We start from the raw sequence: 20,871 nt of genomic DNA, 5'->3' as shown, positions 1-20,871 counted from the left end.
AAATTTGTAGTCCATTGCTCATTGACAACGGCGAGTACCGCAGTTGATGGAGCGATGAGCCTGTACGGCGACTTTGACATAGTTCCGGATGGAAGAGAACACTCCGGGTTTGAAGGAAGGGGAAGACCTTCACTCCGTTGGAGAGATGAGGTTGAGAAGGACCTGGCTGCACTTGATACCTCGAATTGGCACCAAATAGTTAAAAGAAGAAACGACGGGCGCGCTGTTGTTAACTCAGCTATACGCTGTTAACTACGCCAGTAAAGATGAAGAAGTTGATCATATGTTCCGAACTTAACTTCGATTGATTCAAACTAGTTTCCTGTTTACTCGTTTACTTGCTTCGTCGTTCCGTTTTCGTATTTCCTGTAACTTGACAACTACGGTGTCGTACAATTATCCAATAAGTTGTTGTAATAAACCGTTTGATTGAATTTTGTAACTACTTTTTATCGTTATATCATTGAAATTGGAATAGTGTGAGTTATCTTGAAAAACTTAAGTTGAAACATGTTCTCGAGTATAACAGAGTAATGTCAAAAGTTAATGGAATCAGTCCAGACATTCCCTAGCCTCATTATAGCCAGCACAATGGTTTTCGACTACCAACCTTATTTTCAAACGGTTCGTGTCGGTCAACAAGCCTTATAAATTACGAAAGTATATAATGTTCGAGTTCACTCAAACTTAGCCCTTTCTTACTTGAGATGAATTAAAAATTGTCTTCTCATTGTTTGAAGGGAATCAAATATAACCAATAACATATTATACATAAGTACATATGTATGTATGTATCAAGATTATTGAGATAATGTGGTTCAGAACAGAACAGGTCAAAGATGAAACGCTTGACAAAGCGATGAACGACAACGGCAACAACAACAACAACAACAAATACTTACTTCCAGAGCCAAACTTTCAATACAGTGCACACGTGCCAATTCAACTGGGTCAGATGTCTGTCATCGGTCGCCGTATGACCTAGATTTATCCATATGAGAAAACTTGATTGCATAGTTTTTTTACGTAGCTTTCTTTTCCAATAATTTTTAAACCTGGGTGTTTGAAATTTTTTTTCTGATCTTCAAAGAGCCTAAAGATCGACCCCAGCAAAGTAAAACGGATATATCGCTATTATTTTTATTTGATTTATTATAAGTAAATGTATATAAGTATGTATTAAAATAAATTATTTTGTAAATGTTAGGCATTTCTAGTTCTGTAGGCTATGACGATGGTTCCATCGGAGGTGTGTATTTGAATCTTTGGTCACCACATTGTTCGTATCTAGAAAGAGCTTAACGTGTTTAGGTAATGCGACAATATCTTTCTTGTTGCGGAAACGTACCAACACAATAGCGTATAACGCCCCAATCGCAGATCCGGCAAGTACATCCGTTGTATGGTGCTGGCTATCGGAGATACGTGTTAACCCCGTATACCAAGCGAACATAAGAAGTAAAAATTGAATGAAGTGCTTCACCATTTTGCACCGTTCCCAGGTCATACGTTTTTCTAAATAAACCTATTAACATACATAAAGATACAAATATCATAAGAAAACTCAATTTTACCGCCGATGCATTTTACCGTAATGTATACCATAGCGAAGCAGGCGAAGCTCGCATGACCGCTGGGAAAAGATAAGCTCATTTGCTTAAGCATACGGGGTGTGGCATTGCCAGTGCAAATGAATTCCTCAATATAACGGTCAGCATTTATAGGGTCATTGCAGGTACTACCATCGGTCATGACGGGTTGACATACCTGACAATAAAAGCATAGGCATACCAATAAGACACTTGAACGAATTCTTAATTTTTATTAGATTATAAGAGACAATTATTCATTGTTTTTATACTCTTGCAACCTGCTGCTACAGAGTATTATAGTTTTGTTCATCTAACGGTTGTATGTATCACCTAAAACCGTCTGTTTGTCCGTCCATCCGTCCGTGCAAGCTAAAGCTTGAATAAAAATTGATACATTTTGATGAAACTTGGTATGCGGGTTTCTTAATACAAAAACAAAATACGAGTTCGTTGATGGTCGTAATCGAACCACTGCCAAGCCCACAAATCGCCATTAACCGAAAATCTCTAAAATGCCATAACTAAATTAAAATATGTATAAAACTGTAATTTGGTACAGAGAATCGCAGTAGCAAGAGGCAACTGTGGGCAGGACATTTTTAAGAAGTGTGCTTGGCCCCGCCAGTGTAATGTACATATCTCCAAGACTATTATAGCTATAACAACCAAATTTACTGAGCGCATATATTATAAAACTCTTACCGACATTGTGTATGAGTTATCTTTATATATAAAAAATTACGTGTCACATTGTTTGTCCGCGATGGACTCCTAAACTACTGAACCGATTTTAGCAAAATTTAGCACACTGTGTCCAGTTTGAAGCAACTTAGGAGATAGGATTTGACAATTCATAAATAAGAAATACAGATGAGAAAGTGAAAGCTGTATTAAATGGACGCTCTATTAAGGGCACATATCCCTTAACATATTGACAGGTCCCAAAATTTCTTGACATTTACTAAGTACGATCTATTAAGCGGACAACTCGAATAACTGGACAGAAAGGCTGATTCGTCAGTGTCTGTTTATGAGAGCTTTTACTGTATATATTTCTAAACATACGCATGTATTCTTAATCCCCCAAAAAAATATAATACAGTTGAACTTCCATAACTCAATCTTCTATAACTCGAAGTTCTCCATAACTCAGACTCTTGAATTAGCAATAGAAGTCAAATTGCAAACAAATTTCCTGCCATATCTAGAAGTTTTTTTTGTATTATGGTGATTCGAATTAGGAAAGTTCAACTGTAATTATAATTTTCAGTAAAATTCCAAATCTTTAAGGCCATTTTCTCAATGTCTGGTAGCAGCCATTTGTCAGTTAAGTTCTGCTAAACTTAACAAGATTCCTTCTTTCGGTAAAAAGCCTTTTTTTAACTAGATCTGCCGGATGCTGTTAACCTAACTGATAAAACAGCCTTAAATTCGTTATATTTTCCCTTGACATTTATTAGTATGAACATATCAAAATTAAATCTTAAGAACAATTTCCTGAATTCTTATACCAACAAAAACGTTTTCAACTTTATTCGTAAATGAAAATTTCACTGTATTGAATAGTTTATTATATGGCCGGATCCACTAGTGTATATATAAAATTGCTTAGATCCCAATCCTTTATTTGACTTTTTACATCTTAAGATATTTCCCTGGCGTTGCTTTTTGCAAGTTGCAAGAGTATAAAATGTTCGGTTGCACCCGAACTTAAGCCTTTCTTACTTGTAAAAATACTCTCATTTTTTCGTAAAAAAGTAAACAGAGTTCTGTAAAGTTAAAATTTATGTACATAAACTAAATTAATATTCATTCTAGTATTTTGTCTACTTTTCTTTGGACTTCTGGACCTCACTTACTCTTCTAGGTATGTATTCTGCAACATTTTTTGTAAATTCTGGAGGGATTTTGCTCCATTATTCAACCAAAGCCTTACTTAGGTCGTCGTTGCTTGAAATGTCCTTCTGCCTGATTTTTCGGGCAAAGTACTCCCACAGATGCTCGATAGGTTTAATGTCTGGGGCCTGTGGAGGGTTATCCACAGTTTTGGTGTTCGATATAACAGTCACTCACTAACAATTTTGACTTGTGTTTAGGATCATTGCCCTGTTGAAAGATCCAGTATTCTGATAGGCCCAATTTCTCAATAATTTGAGCAACGTTATTTTTTTAAAATGTTGAAATAATCCAATTTGTTTATCGTGGACTCGTGAATCGTGAAGGCTTTATTTTTGGATCGCCAAATTTTAGGAGGTTTTTTCGATTCAAATATTTCGAATTTTGCTTTGATTTGTATACTTTTTTCAAATCCCAAGTTCATCTGTTGATTCGCCTTTGATGTATAGAACATTTGGATTAGTACTCGTCCATGCAAACCGCTTTTGTGCAACGTGCTCCTGATTGTACAGGCACTTACTACGTCTCCGCTATATCTTTTGATATTTGACAAACTTTGAACCTGGATTTGTTTTTACTTCCCGTACTATTTATCGCGCTTCAGTGTCAGTAGGGCCCTTTGGTCGGCTCGGTCGTGACAAATTTTCAACAGCGTGAATCTGATATTTACCATGTTTATACAATAATTTTTTTTATTGTATACTTTTTTGCAATCCCAAGTTCATCTGTTGATTCTTTTGAAACTATTTCTCGTCCATGATTTCGCAGGCAAAGATTTACCTTTTTTATTGAAATCTAATATGATTTTTTAACCGTTTCAGTGGTTGTTCGCTTACCCTTAAACTTTGTCTTTAAACTTTACTTAAAAACAATGTTGATATAAAAAAATATGTTTTACTACACTCACTCTCTTGAATAGTAACGGTTTCCAAAGGATATTTGGCGCTTCCCCGAAATAAGTATTAAAAACAAACAACGGTTGTTGCCAATGTTTACTTTTTTTGACGCGAAAAAATGAGAGTATTTTTAGTTTAAGTGAATTATTTTTGGCTGTGTTCAGTTTTTATTTATTATTAATACTAAGTTAAACTCTTATAATATAAGCCTTGAATTCTATAATACAACTTTTTATTATTGTATTAAAAACTGCGTTGTAATAAACACTGTAATATTGATAGAATTGCTGTTTCCTTATTTTAGACACTCACAGTATTTCACGTATACATATGTATTCAATTGAAATTAGGAAGAAAGAAACAAACTACTACTAATATGTAGAGGAAACCGCAAATTTTTTTCTGGTCCGAACAAACCTAAGTGGGCTGCTGGGAATATGTGGTAGCTATGAAAATGATACAATATAATGTGCAAATATTTTATACTCATCCGTCTTGCATCGCCTGTTTATAGAAATTGTGTTTTGTACATACATAAGTAGATACAGTAGTAATACTTGTACATATATGAGAAATTTATGTAGTACTTCTATTTGAATATACATATGCTATTATGTTCAGTAAAACCTTGAAAAATCCCCCTTCATTTTAAAATTAAGCTCGACGCAACTTATACGTACAGCAAAGAAATGTGGCCGTAAACGTCCAATTGAATACTTAGCAATATCCATAGTCAATTGACCCACTCCGGAACCAAAAATTAATAGTCCAATTTTTTTGTAACTCTCCACGATCCAGTCAGCAATTTCCAACCGACAAATAAAATAACGCTGGAAGGTCACATTACAGAGTCCATGGGTTCTATTGTAGTGGGAGAGAAAAAACTCGACGGTGGTGATCTAAAATAAAAAGTTATTATTATAATTTACGTGAATTTATATTTTCAATGAGACAATTCCATGTTATATCTAGACCAAAGTGAAAATATATTCATATATGAGCATATTTTGACGGCGCTACATGCTTCACATCGATCGTCATGCTTTAAATTCTAATTTTAAATGAGTAATTCCCGATGGCAGAGAATGTTAATTTACCTTTATATAGAAGTGTCATATTTTATTTAAAACCTTAGAAGTATACTATACTTGTCTATAAATACAAACGGCCTTTTCGAGCACAACTTCCTATGTGGGTATTAGCACATCTAAAAACTAAAAACAAATAAGTATGGAAGAGCTAAGGTCGGGTACAACCGAAAATTTTATACTCTTGAAACTTGCAAGATTCAAAGCTAGGGAAATACTTTAAGGTTTATGTGTGTCTAAGCAATTCTCTTTATTGTATACTCTATATCACTCATACACTGACCGACATATTCGGTACAAGGTTTGTTAGAAAAACGAAAATATCATCAGATTTTATCTATTTTCCCAATACCATCTACTATTAACACGCCACATACTAGAAAAACCAATCATATGGAGCAAAGTCAGTCGAATGTTCAAAAATCCTAATATTCAGGGGTGTAATGGAATCCAAGGCAGAATTGCTTAGTTTTCAGAATTGCAAACCAATTCTGATTTTCATTGGTGTCACAGAATCTGTTTGGATTTCCTTCTTTTCGAACATACGCAAAACCAATATTCGAGTCACTAATATGACAAAACTTGCAAATGAATACATTTGGAAGCAATGCTATTAAAGTTTTTAATGAGCTCCGATTTAAAAGACGATTTTAAGAGATAACATTTATCGAATGAATAAAGACACATTTGATTGTTAAATTACGTTTATTACGTTTTGTAAATCTTCTTTAAAGGGGTAGCCTGCTCTAGAAGCTTCAAAAAATCAATTTTTTTTTTGTTTGCTTTAAAAATTATCTAAGAATATGTCCCAAAAATTATAGATGAGAATTCGAAATATTGTCGAAGCTAGAAGGGAAATAGTGACCGAGCATCTAGCAGATATTATATGCATGTATACAAGTATGAGCACTTGGGTAGAAAGCGAAAACTTTACGCGCGATTTCTCGGATTTTCATATTTTCACGATTTTTCTTAATTGGCGGGCAGGATAGAAAAAAAAAACTAAACGGAAACTATGGAATTGGGGCAAAGTTTATTATCTTTGGCATTAAATTATCTTCTATTCAAACTTAAAAAAACTAAGAAATTTAAAGTTTGAACATATTTTTAAATAACATAAAGTAAAATTTTCAATTTTTAAAAAATTGTAGAATTTTACACTTTTTTTCAAATTTTCTAGAACATAAGTTATTAACAAATATGAATCTCTTTGAATTTCTTCTTTCCGATAGAAATTGCGACCTGCATACTGCCCGCCGTCCGACAAATGTACATGCGAAATGCATCGGGCAATTGCTTCCCAAAGCAGAATATCAAAGATTTCGTATCCAAAAAATTTTCGGATGATCTTTAAATATATAACTATAAACCTTACAAATTTCGCTTTAATCAATTATTATTAAAAACCGATTTTTTGAAGCCTATAAAGCAGGTTCCTTCCTTAAATATCCGCATTTTTTTCCAAAACTCTATAACTAAGACATTTCGTGTTTCATTCTTATGTTTTCTCCAATAGAAATAGAGATAAATTAATTCTTAACAATAAAATTACTTGATTTCTTAACTTACATATCAAATCTGTCAGCGACTATCTACTTGCTTTGTTTCTGATAGCAAAACAGATATAAATTGTGTTTCAAGCATTAAACCAATAATATCTATATACATCACACCTACTACTTTTTTTATCGGTTTTAATCCTGATTCCAACAACTTTCAGATTCCACAACACCCCCGATTAGTTACATATGTTAGATTTTAAACCGTTTAAATTAAGTACCACTCGTTGGCTGTTTTCTCCAGCATCAATGGAATATGTCTCAACAAAATTAAGCGAGAATATTTTCTTCAATATTATGTCTCTCCTTAGTACAAAATATGAGACTATGGTGATGAATGGAGTCATTTGACTTAATTAGGTTGATTTTAATGTAAATATCTCGGACATTAAGCAGAAATTAGTAATGAAACTAAACGAGTCTATTACCCTATAGTCTAATTTAATAACATGCCAAATATCATTGTAACTCATTTGCAATTAAATAATCCGTATTTACCATTTTTATACTCTCGCAACAAAGTTGCTAAGGAGAGTATTATAGTTTTGTTCACATAACGGTTGTTTGTAAGTCCTAAAACTAAAAGAGTCAGATATAGGGTTATATATACCAAAGTGAACTGGGTGACGAGTAGAGTTGAAATCCGGATGTCAGTCTGTCTGTCCGTCCGTCTTTCCGTCCGTCCGTCCGTGCAAGCTGTTGAGTAAAAATTGAGATATCATGATGAAACTTGGTACACGTATTTCTTGGCTTCATAAGAAGGTTAAGTTCGAAGATGGGCAAAATCGACCCACTGCTACGCCCACAAAATGGCGTAAACCGAAAACCTATAAAGTGTCATAACTGAGATATTAAAGTGAAATTTGGCACAGAGGATCGCATTAGGGAGGGGCATATTTGGACGTAATTTTTTTGGAAAAGTGGGCTTGGCCCCGCCCCCTACTAAGTTTTTTGTACGTATCTTGGAAACTACTATAGCTACAGTGGCTCAAAGTAATAATGGAACAGTAAAAAGGCAGAAGTTTCGATCAGTATAATTGGTCGTAAAGATTTAGTACAAATATTTTGTATTTTATTTTAAAATGTATATATCACATGATTAAATAATTAATAAAAAATATTGTAAGTTTCACTTTTGTTGTATTTTAATTTACCACTTTTTCGTAAAATCATATATTTTAACCCCAAAGTAATATTGGAACACTATATGACAACTCTACTTATGTATTGCAGAAATCGCAACTAACTTCAATTTTTTATTAGTTAGAAAAGAACAAGTAAGGGGAATCCCAAGAATTCGGTATTCAAGTTAAACTAGTTCTATGTTTAAGTGGTACAAGTAAGATGGCTCCAAAGGGTAAACAAACCACAGATGAACAGCGGGAAACTGTCATTCGGTTATCAAAATCGGGGAAATCTATGCGTGCTATAAGTGAAATTGTGAATCGAGCTCCGACAACAGTATTTAATATAATAAAAAGGTACAAAAATAATGGTAACTTCAGCAATCGACCAAAGCCGAGTAAACGCAAAATTTTTTCTGAGGCCGATGAGCGTTGGCTTTTAGCACAAATTAAGAAAGATCCTCATACAAGTGCTCCAAAATTAGCTTCCTTAGCGGAGAAGTATTTAGGGAAAAGTTCGGATCCAGAAACTGTGCGGAATGTGTTGCGCAAACACGATTATAATGGAAGAGTTGCGAGGAGAAAACCTTTTGTAAGCAAGATCAACAAGCAGAAACGGATCAACTTTGCCAGACAGCATATTCTCAAAGATTTTTCCTTCTGGAAAAATGTTTTATACACGGACGAGAGTAAATTCAACATATTTCGGTCAGATGGGCAGTCATATGTTTGGAGAAGGTCTAACACAGAGCTCAAGCAAATTAACCTACGGCCAACTGTGAAGCATGGCATGGGGTCGGTAATGGTATGTGGCGCGATATCTGCTAATGGACCAGGAATAATGCATATAATAGAAGGGAATATGGATAAGATGGCTTATTTGAACATTTTGAAAGCGAGTGCGAAGCAAAGTGCTCGAAAATTGGATATAGAAACAGACTTTATATTTTATCAGTATAATGATCCAAAGCACAAGGCTTACGTTGTGCGAAGCTGGCTGCTATACAATTGCCCTCACGTGCTTGAAACTCCGCCACAATCCCCCGATTTGAATGTAATCGAGCATGTGTGGCATTATTTGGAACAGAAATTAAATAATCGCCACATTACGAAGAGACCGGAGTTGATAGCAGCCTTGAAAGAGGAGTGGGACAATATACCACCTTTCTTCTGCCGTAAATTGGTGGAATCTATGCCAAATCGCTTGAAAGCTGTTTTACAACAAAAAGGACTGCCCACTAAATATTAAAAAAATCTATATTTAATTATTTACTTAATTTATTTGTACTTATTTATAACTGTTCCATTATTACTTTGAGCCTGAATTCTGTGTATCTGTTATTATAGTTATATTTTTCGTGGTGAATATGAAATATTTTAATGTTTTTTGGGTTGATATTTGTGAACATTAAACAGAATTTAAAAAACAAAAAAAATTATTGTCGTCTTTCAATTTAAATTTTTTGTATTTAAGATAAAAGTATTTTAATCATACTGTTCCATTATAAATTTGAGCCACTGTATGTCAACTAAACTCTATAGAGTCGTTTCCTTCAGGCATTTCCATATACAGTTTAAAAATGGAAGAAATCGGATAATAACCACGCCCACCTCCCATACAAAGGTTATGTTGAAAATCACTAAAAGTGCGTTAACCGACTAACAAACAACGTCAGAAACACTAAATTTTACGGAGGAAATGGCAGAAGGAAGCTGCACCCAGGTTTTTTTTTTAAATTGAAAATGGGCGTGGCGCCGCCCACTTATGAACCAAAAACCATATCTCAGGAACTACTCAATCGATTTCAATGAAATTCGGTACATAATATTTTCTTAACACCCTGATGACATATACGAAATATGGATGAAATCGGTTCACAACCACGCCTTCTTCTAATATATCGCTATTTTGAATTCCATCTGATGCCTTCTCTGTATAATATATGTATACATTAGGAAATGAAAATACAATTCAATACTCAAAGTACACAAATTGTTCTAATCTAATTAATTTTACAGCAAAATAAAAAAATATGTAAATTATTATCACTTTATCATGCGAGAGTATGAAATGTTCGGTGACACCCGAACTTAGCCCTTCCTTACTTGTTTGAAATAAAAATTTTCCAAAACCTAAAAGTGTTGCCCTACTTGAACCCTTGCAAATTGCGAGAGTATGAAATGTTCGGTTACACACGAACTAAGCATTTCCTTACTCATTTTATACGGTTTTTATAATTATTTCAATATTTTCGGTTTTTTCTAAAAATAAAAAGAATTCTCTAACTAACCAAATAAATATGTAAGTTATAGCTTAGTTATAGCTTAGTTTATGTATTTGTGTACTTACTAATGATATTGGAATTACGAAACACATCAGAAATAGCATCCAATTGTCCACAGTATTTTTTTTGAATGGATGTTTCAAAGACTTATCGCCACAGAAAAATCCGCGTTTATATGATGTGCCCCAAAGATGAAATGCCAATACTGGTAATGCAACTATGTAGAAATATGATTTTTTTATTTCGATTTTAAGCCAGATTTTAGACAAGTTCATACAATATAGTGTTATACACATAGTAAAATAAGATATATTTCTTTGTATTTACTAAGCTTCTTGTTATTTACGTTAATTATCTTTAAAGCAAAAGCTTCACAAAATATCGAGCTATGTACGTCTGTTTTTCCCACACATATTGTTTACAAATGAAAGTTTTTGAAATAATGCAAACTTCAAGCGCCAAAGAAACGTATGAGTTCGCAAAGTTGAAAGAATATTGATCTTAAAGTTCAGTCGTAATTGTCTTAAATTCGAGTAGTCAATTAAAATAGGGTGATGATATCAACTGGGCATAATAAAAAAAAAACACTCTTTTGGCGAGAAAATGTGCATTAATTGACCGCCACCATAAACAATCAATTCTTATTAGCTCCTGTACACTGGTTGCCTTTCGATGTGCATTAACTCCGCAACTGAGCATCGATGGACTTAATTAAATGTTTAACGTTGAAGCTCCATCAGGGACCAGTGTTTAGCGACTCCAAGACGAATTTCGTCAAGATCGTCCAAAATCAGTTGTTATTACGTAAACTATTGATGCTGTGCGCAAACTGATATAGCAAGGTCGTCCTGTGACTTATCGTGGAATACAGACAAATATAGACATTAGTGGGACTAGCATTCATTCAATATTGCATGAAAATTTGATTGTAGAAACTTATTTCACCTTGGATTTCATACAATTTGTCCATCGCTAAAAAAAATGCTCGTGTCGAATGGTCGAGAGGAATGTTAAAAAACCCGATAACGGTCCTTTGAAACCCGTATTTGATAACGTGACAAGTGATGAATCGTGGACTTATACGTACATATGAACCAGAAAGTAAACAGCAGTCGACTGTTTGGGTATATCAAAATGAGACGAATCCAACAGAAGTAGTTCGCGCACGAAGAACTTCCAATAAAATGGTTACCTGTTTTCTTGAAAAAGTTGGACATCTCGCAACGACACCTCTAGAAAAACGAGCAATAATTTCTGAGAAGTACACAATAATTTTTTGCCAGTTGTCTTTCAAAAAATCGGGAAAACTTACCGCCGCCGGCATATTTTTGAGATAAGTACCTCAATCAGAGTGGGAAAAGTGCTTCGACAATTGGTTCAAACGCATGCGAAAGTGTATAGGTCTTAATGGGAAATATTTTGAAAAACAAAAAAGTGATTTCCGATGTTTAATATTTGTTTTTGTTCTCTAATCCCGAAATATATAACCAACGTACCTATCTATGTATATGTGAGCACACAGAGGTTAATATCCACATGCGTGTGCACCAGCAGAATAGGACCTGCACATGTGTGTGTTCCTACATACATACTTACATATTCAATTAATCATCACATTACTTCAATACGAAAATCAATTGATAAAAAACAAAAATAAATTATTAATCATAATAAAGCATACTACATACTACGAGGGTTGCCTTTATATTCCGGGATTTGAGAACAACAATAAATGTTAAGCGGGATATACACATGCAGACTTGTATGCATACCGTGTCGCAAGTCAGTTCACTATATAGTATACTTGTGCGACACGTTGTTCAGACATCATTTCGTTGTAATCGTTGAAGTGAACAGACATGACCTCAGAAAATGAGAAGCAAAAAACGGCAAAAAAACGAAAGCAACGCTTTTGGTGTCTTCCAGCGTACTTATTCCGGTTGTTGCCACTTCGTGTTCTCAAAGGATGCCTGGATGGTGAAAGTACCAAAGCGTTGGCTCATATACATATGTATGTACATACATATGTCTTCTCCACCAGCACCAGACATTTCAGATTTTTTAATTTTGCACAATTCTCAACTAAAGGAATTTCGCATGCCATTTAGGGGGGAGCCTGCTTTAGAGGCTTCAAAAATCAATTTTTTTGAGAATTTTTTGGGAGGGAAAGAAATAATTGATTAAAGCGAAATTTCTAGGGTTTATAGATATACATATGTATGTATATTTTAAAACATCATCCGAAAATTTTTTTGGGATACGAAATCTTTGATATTCTGCTTTTGGGAAGCAATTGGCCGATGCATCTCGCATGTGCATTTGTCGGACGATAAAAAAAATTCAAAGAGATTCTTATTTGTTAATAACGTATCTTCTAGAAAATTAAAAAAAAAATGGTAAAACTCTACAATTTTTTAAAAATTGAAAAAAGTGGCTTTTGCCAAAAAAATTTTACTTTATGTTATTTAAAAATATGTTCAAACTTGAATTTTCTTAGTGTTTTTTTTTTTTTTCTTTTTAATTAAATAGAAGATAATTTAATGGCAAAGATAATAAACCTTGCCCCAATTTCATACAACGTTTAGTTTTTTTTTCTATCCTGCCCGTCAATTAAGCAAAATCGTAAAAATTACTAATGTGACTGATGAGCGCACAACCTTTCACTACAAAATTTTTACAAGAATGAGATCGGTCTGCATACCGCATTATACACGTTGCTACCCTTTGCAACAACGAACAAAAAAATTGAAAGATTTCAATTTTGTTCATATGTACTTGTATGCATACTTAGAATTTGGTATGCATACCCATCTATGCACAATGCGACGGTAGGCAATACTTGATTTGTAGCACAGATATGTATGTCTGCAAGTGCATATCCTGTTTTAATCAACGAAAATCTCTTCAATGTCTTTAAAAATGTTCTCCATTAAAATCAGGGCCGGCCTGAGACAATTTATAGCCCTGGGCAAGTGACAAATTCTCCGCCCCTTGTAAGCCTATTTTGCTCACCAACAAAATTTAACAATTTTATAACTTTTAAAAATTATTCAGGACATTTTATTAAAAAGCATTCATATTCCAGATATAACATAATTATTTAAAAAGATTATTATTAGTAGTATAATAAAAACAAGTTAAGAATAAATATTTTCGAATGGAATGTGAATTTTATTGTTTATTTAAATCAAATAAATATATAAGCAAATAAATAAAATATGTAAAGAAAATTAGACAAACTGCCACTCCAAAATTTTTGCGTCATAGACAAATGGCAATCTTTCCAGTATGAACGGGCTTACTTTTACCATACGCTTCCACCGCCTCTTCAGGTGGCGAAAAAGGTTGGCCTCTTAGTTTATTTTTTCCGTATGGTAATAGAAAGAAGTCATGCGGTGCCAAGTGAAAGCTATGCGGAGGATGAATCATTAAATCGATGTTTTGAGTGCTCAAAATACCGTTGTTTCACTCGATATTTGAAAGTTAGTTTTATTATGGTGAAGAGTGATCCGTCTTCGGCAGTTCTTTTTCCTGATTTCTTGAAAGACAACTGGCAAGCAAATTGTTGTGTTTCACTCATAATTTACTGTTCTGCGTTAATCAGTTGTATGGTTGCGGTATCCCAAAAAAACAAGGAATCATTTACTTGGAACTTCTTCGTGAACGAGCAATTTTTATGATCGCCTAGTCTGGAAACACCCCTACAATCGACAGCTATTAATTTTCGGACTCATATGCTTAATTCAACGATTAATCAGGTGTTGCGTTATATATAGGTGTTATAAACGTGTTTCGTAGCACCGCTATCATATTTTTTTAACATTTTTCGCGATCAATCCACACGAGCCTCTTTTTTGAGCGATTGACAAATTGTGAGGGAACATGACGATCTTGCAATATCAGGTTGCGCACAGCATCAATAGTTTACGTAATACTGATTTTGGACGACCTGCCCTATTGAATTCACCATCACCATCATCACCAAAAAAATTAAATTTTAAATTAAAATAAAATTTTGTCATTCTATCGATTATTTGTCGTCAAAATCGGACTATATTACACATCTCACATACAACCTATTATTCAGATCTTTTAAATTTCGCCTTAAAAATTGCAGGCTCGAAACCAGTTTTAGACCTCCTTATATTCCTTAAGCAAAGTTGTTCAGAATGATCCGTAAAACACTTCCCGCATACGCATTTTATAGTAAAAAATTTACCCTCTCTAATACCATATGTATTATGTTATTCAAATATGAAATTAGTTGTATTTACCATTCATAGGATTTTAAAAAGAAAATCAACCCTGCCTATCAAATATGCATACTTTTGTTTTGCTTTGATCATAACCCCGATTCTAATCATCGGACAGTAAACAGGTCGCTTCGGTGAATTCTTTACACTGTTGCCTCGAAATTTTTAAATATTATTAAGTACATATTTAAATATATATATATATGTATTAGAGTGATTCCAAAAAAATTTTTTTTTCATTTGGTACTCGGAAAAATAGGTTCCTAGACACCTCTAACCAAACATGAGTTTTTAATTGTAACGGGAAGGTCCTCCTACATACAGTTTTCTATTTTTTCTTATTATCAGATAGAAAAATTTATATCTCGCTTCCAACTACTTAAAAAAATATCTTGTTCCTTAGATTTTGTAGGAAATTGAATGCTCTACAAAAAAGGTCTATAATGATTTTTTCGTAAACCCAAACGTTTAAAAGATATTAACAGTTAAAGTTTGATTATTTTTGGGAAAATTTTTTATTTCTTATGAATTTTATAACTCAATGAAAAAAATTATTATGAATGATGAAAATTTTTTTTTTTTTTGAATCACTCTGATATATGTATGTATATGCATAATTATTACTCACCACAACCCAGAATGAGGAGGTCCGAAATAATGCGACAGCAAATTATACTCATTCCATTTTTAGAATCCATATTTTCTGCATTTACTGGCTCACTCGGGGCATTATCGCTCCCATTTAAGTAACCATTAAACGGCAGAGACATGTTATTATTGTTGTTTTTATATTGAGAGTTACTGACTGTAATTGGCAATGGTTTTGTCGAAAAATTGTTTTTGGTTGGCGCCGATGCAAAAGTCACAGTGGTTTGCACCACACCCACCTGGGAAGTCGGAGACGACGGCTCACTGTTACTGCTTAAGCTATCCAGGCGTTGTAATAACGCGGCGTCTGATAAGCTTGTCGGTCTTAAACTACTCATGTTATTTTCTTGAACCAGCAAATCCCGCTCAATATACACAAGTCCCGTAATTAAGACCTTGATTAGACCTATACTTTGCTAGAAGGCGATAAATTTCATTTGTTATTTGACCAAATAACCGTTAGATGTGCTTAATATGTTTATTCGACCGTCCTACAAAAATTATTATAATCGGCATATCGTAGTTCTTCAGAGAACTAAGGTGATGTGAGTAGTTTTAATTTAATTTATTTTAAAATTATGGTTATGTAAGATTTAAGGTTTTACACTATTACGTAAAGAAACTTGTATGCGGCTAGGAATAAATTTAAAACTCAGCATGGCGTTATTAGATCAATAAACTTTTTGAATTCATGCAGCAATAATTTGGGGAGAGTTATTTGTTTTCACTACGTCAATCTAGAAAAATCAAGCACTCGAAATTTTGCACCTTTCAACAACAAAATATTTTCTTAATGCACGTAAATATTTATTTTGGATTAACACACTCCTTTATTTATATATACACATATGTGCATACATATGTATATACATGAGTATGTTATGTAGATATGTGCAACCAAACTGTGGCAGGAAGTATTTCGAAGCAGCCTGTGGTCATTAGTTGTTTTTGCTGTTTTTATTTGTTTATGGAGTTATCTACCAACATCAAGAACGAATAAACTTACAAACATACATATGACTGTATGTAAGTATGAACAAAACGTATGCACAATTTTAATATTTTTTTTTTTAATTTTTAAAACGCCTTCGTGTTTCACTCAGGTGGTGCTGGCTCGAATAAAAAAACAGAATTATTTTCAGATGATGGAAAATTGTACGATGCTTGTTCAAAGTTTTTGTTTTCACATTGTTTCGTCTTCATTTTCACAGAAATATATTTTTTTCGTACGTATTCAGAATACTACAAACCAGAACTGTAGAGACACAAGAGACATATACGAACCGTAATCCCACAACACAAAATAACAACTGCTATTCGACAACCACAAAATTCCAATTCATTAAGAATATTTCTGTTCTGACTGCACGATCAGTCTCTGGGGTTGTTGCCACAGATCTTTCTGCAACATGCTCTCCACAGCAAATGTTGACAGCACACTCTTTTTGTTGCCAACCTGCTTCAATTGGTGTCTGTGCACTGACTCAAACAAGTCGTGGCACGTTACAATAACATATTGTATGCTCTTTATAAGAATCAAAGAAATTCAACATTGGAATGTTACGAACTTTTTAATCACTCCACAAAAATACCGAAGTATTTGAACAATTTTTGCGACAGATATTTTAAGTCACAGTGTATATACATATGTACTCGATCTAGTCACAAGTGTAGAAATTATTCCAAGAAGTGAAACATTTCGTCTCTTGGCCCTGCGTTCTGGGCAGGGCAGCTTAATGACTCAGTAAGCAGGAATAAAATAAATTCAAAAAGTTATATTACTAGTTTCTAAATAACCTTATATTAAGGACAAATTGCACTTAATGCATGAATGTGTATCACAATACAGTGCTTTCTCATACCCAAGTATTCGTTAATGATATAATATATACATTATATAATTATAATTATTAATGATATAATATATACATATATGTTTAGTTGATATCTTTAGAGTGCCTGTTCTCAAAGAACTTCACCTTAAGGTCATTAAAAATTATTTTGTGGACTATTTTGATGTTTTCGTCGGTAACAACTTCTTTTGTACTCCCACTGCGTTCACCGTGTTCAGTGCTCATTTCACTACGTCTTAACTTAGCTTGCCAATCCTTGATGTTTGTTTTTCCGCGGGCAGTGTCCGGAAACTCGTCATCAATATATTATCAACATGCGCAATTCTATTTTATTAATTCACAAACTAATGATCTGCTACTTCGGACTGAGTAGGCAATTGAAAAGTAAAGTCCTCTCTCGACGAACAAAAGCCAAACTCTATAAGTCGCTCATAATTCCCGTCCTGCTATATGGTGCAGAGGCTTGGGCGATGACAGCAACCGATGAGTCGACGTTACGAGTTTTCGAGAGAAAAATTCTGCGAAAGATTTATGGTCCTTTGCGCATTGGCCACGGCGAATATCGCATCCGATGGAACGATGAGCTGTACGATATATATGACGACATTGACATAGTTCAGCGAATTAAAAGACAGCGGCTACGCTGGCTAGGTCATGTTGTCGGATGGATGAAAACACTCCAGCTCTGAAAATATTCGAAGCATTACCCCCGGGGGGAAACAGAGGAAGAGGAAGACCTCAACTCCGTTGGAAGGACCAAGTGGAGAAGGATCTGGCTTCGCTTGGAATATCCAATTGGCGCCACGTAGCGAAAAGAAGAAACGACTGGCGCGCTGTTGTTAACTCGGCCATAATCGCGTAAGCGGTGTCTACGCCAATTAAGAAGAAGAAGAATGATCCGACAGCTATCAAATTTATACACGAACCTTTTGAAGGTTAGGGCTAACTAAAAATCATATGGATTTAATTCTAGTGGCGCCATCTACATATGTATGTGTCATGCTGATTGTCCTGTTAGTACATTAGTAGTTTCGCAATTTAATTCTCCAAAATCAGGAGTATCAAATAATATGAAGGTTTCTTTACAATTTTTATTTTTAAACTTGATTCTTATTAAATAACTGAAAAACCGTGGAACCAAAAATTCAGAATTGCGCTGCTCGTATGAACAACTGAGGTTAGGTTCAGCCGACATTTTAGATCATTCGAAATTCTTACCTAATTAAAATAAAATTTTCCGTAATATTTCTTCTTACATATCCAAAACTAATTAAAGTGTAAAACAAGAAAAAACGTTAACTTCGGCTGCATCGAAGCAAATATACCCTTCAGAGGTGTATTTCTTTTAGTAACTGCATATGTGTCCAGTTTGTATGGAAGCTATATGCTATAGTAATCCGATCTGAACAATTTCTTTCGATATTACATTATTTGACTTGACTTTAACGCCAGGATGGGCAAGGAAGGTATCTTTGGCGCAACAGTCGGTAAATTCAGCCTGCACGAGGAAAAATCCCCAAATGGGTTGAGGCTGATCGACTTCGCCGGGGCCCGAAATATGGTTATCTGTAGTACTAGATTCCAGCATAAGAAGATTCATCAAGCTACCTGGCTGTCTCCGGATCGAAATACCACCAACCAGATCGATCATGTTGTGATAAACGGAAGACACGTCTTCAGTGTTCTAGACGTGTGTACGCTCCGAGGCCCTAACATCGACCACAATCTTGTTGGAGCCAAGATTGGCAGCCGCCTCTGTGCAGCAAAAAACGCACGCCAACAAACACAAGGAAGGTTCGACGTCAAGAAGCTGCAATCGCAACAGACAGCCAAACGATTTTCTACTCGGCTTGCACTCCTGCTCTCTGAGAGCACTCGTCAACAACTCGGTATAGGGGAACTGTGGAACGGCATTTCTAGCTCCTTACGTACAGCTGCAACCGAAACCTTTGGTTTTCGGAGAATGCAAAAGAACAGCTGGTACGACGAGGAGTGCCGTGTCGCAGCGGAGAGAAAACAGACTGCCTACCTCACAATGTTACGATCGACTACAACACATGCGGGATGGAATAGATACCGAGAGTTGAAGAGGGGAGCGAGACGCATTTCCAGACAGAAAAAGAGAGAAGCCGAAATGTGTGAGTACGAAGAACTTGATGAGCTGGCCGACAGGGGTAATGCTCGAAAATTCTACGAAAAAATGCGGCGGCTAACAGAACATACTTTTGTAGAACCCCCAAAGGTGATCTACTGACCGATGCCCAGAGCATACTAAAATTATGGAGCAGACGTTCCATTGCCCGACCATGAAGAAGTTCGAATAGCAATTACCCGAATAAAGGGGCGGGGGCCGATGGTTTGCCGGCTGAGCTATTCATACACGGCGGCGAAAAACTGATAAGGAGTATGCATCGGCTTCTTTGTAAAATATGGTCGGACGATAGCATGCCAAATGATTGGAATTTAAGTGTGCTCTGCCCAATCCACAAAAAAGAGACCCCACAATCTGCGCCAACTACCGTGGGATAAGCCTCCTCAACGTCGCGTATAAGGGTCTATCGAGCGTATTGTGTGAAAGGTTAAAGCCCACCGTCAACAAACTGATTGGACCTTATCAGTGTAGCTTTAGACCTGACAAATCAAAAACTGGCGAGATATTCATCATACGCCAAATTTTGGAAAAGACCCGTGAACGGAGAATCGACACACACCACCTCTTCGTCGATTTTACAGCTGCTTTCGACAGCACGGAAAGGAGCTGCCTTTATGCCGCGATGTCTGAATTTGGTATCCCCGCAAAACTAATACGGCTGTGTAAGCTGACGTTGAGCAACACCAAAAGTTCCGTCAGGATCGGGAAGAACCTCTCCGAGCCGTTCGATACCAAACGAGGTTTCAGACAAGACAACTACCTATCGTGCGACTTCTTTAATCTGCTGCTGAAGAAAATTATTCGAGCTGCAGAACTTAATCGAGCTGGTACAATCTTTTACGAGTATAAGAGTATAAGTTGCTGGCGTATGCCGATGATATTGATATACATTTATTTCTCTTTATATTCTCTGTTTGAGTATGTGGAGAACTGTTAAAAATGTTAACATTTCACAGCGTGAATTCTGTGGTTGTGAGGTGAATTCTGTACTATAAATCTAACAAATGTTTGCTGTCGAACCTGCACTTTCTCTATGCTTTAAGTTCTCTGGTGTGATGACCGTCAGAAATGAAAAGTGGCAACGTTGGCCATACTAACTGACAATATATGCAATTACATTATAAAATGGACGTTTGTATGAACTCATTTATTACTTATATATGGCCTAAACATACTCCATATAGTGCTTTTACAATATGTTTAATAGCGCAATTCTGTAAGCAGACTCCAGTCACTATTTGAGACATTTTGAGGTAAAGTCTCAATTTGTGACTGTTGATATTCGCAACACAGTCTCTACTCTTTAGTCACAAAATATTGTCTCAAATTTGCGACCTGATAGTTAGGAGGTCACAAAACTAAAAAGAACTCTTGTTTGCTATTTTGAATATATTGAAAAGAGATCATCATATATGTACATATACTAATCGATTGTCGTTGTTTTATATTTTGTAAACAACTCAAATACGGAAAAGTTAAAAATAAATCAATTTCAAATAAATTTCGTAAATATTCTGAAACAAAG

The 20,871-nt window shown here is 35.0% G+C and overlaps 1 protein-coding gene and 1 long non-coding RNA gene across 5 annotated transcripts in view; both read right to left on the bottom strand.

Moving 5' to 3' along the window:
- Positions 1–20,871, bottom strand: part of LOC126757262 (uncharacterized) — a 76,973-nt gene that overhangs the window by 37,862 nt on the left and 18,240 nt on the right. The window lies entirely within an intron of this gene.
- Positions 1,127–16,665, bottom strand: LOC126757250 (putative phosphatidate phosphatase). 4 transcript variants are annotated; one of them, XM_050471010.1, is made up of 7 exons: positions 16,592–16,665; positions 15,322–15,757; positions 10,506–10,657; positions 5,065–5,283; positions 1,591–1,767; positions 1,349–1,525; positions 1,127–1,287 (listed from the first exon to the last, which is right to left on the bottom strand). In XM_050471010.1, exons 2-7 carry the CDS (start codon positions 15,677–15,679, stop codon positions 1,270–1,272), a joined length of 1,101 nt encoding a protein of 366 aa, XP_050326967.1. In that variant the 5' UTR covers positions 15,680–15,757; positions 16,592–16,665; the 3' UTR covers positions 1,127–1,269. The 4 variants fall into 4 exon arrangements, with proteins under 4 accessions (XP_050326967.1, XP_050326966.1, XP_050326965.1 ...); XM_050471009.1 differs by having other exon boundaries at positions 15,322–16,078; positions 16,592–16,653; XM_050471008.1 differs by having other exon boundaries at positions 15,322–16,109; positions 16,592–16,639.

This window comes from Bactrocera neohumeralis, chromosome 4 (genome assembly GCF_024586455.1).
Source record: "Bactrocera neohumeralis isolate Rockhampton chromosome 4, APGP_CSIRO_Bneo_wtdbg2-racon-allhic-juicebox.fasta_v2, whole genome shotgun sequence".
NCBI lineage: Eukaryota > Metazoa > Arthropoda > Insecta > Diptera > Tephritidae > Bactrocera > Bactrocera neohumeralis.
This window is presented reverse-complemented; position numbering and strand designations above follow the sequence as displayed.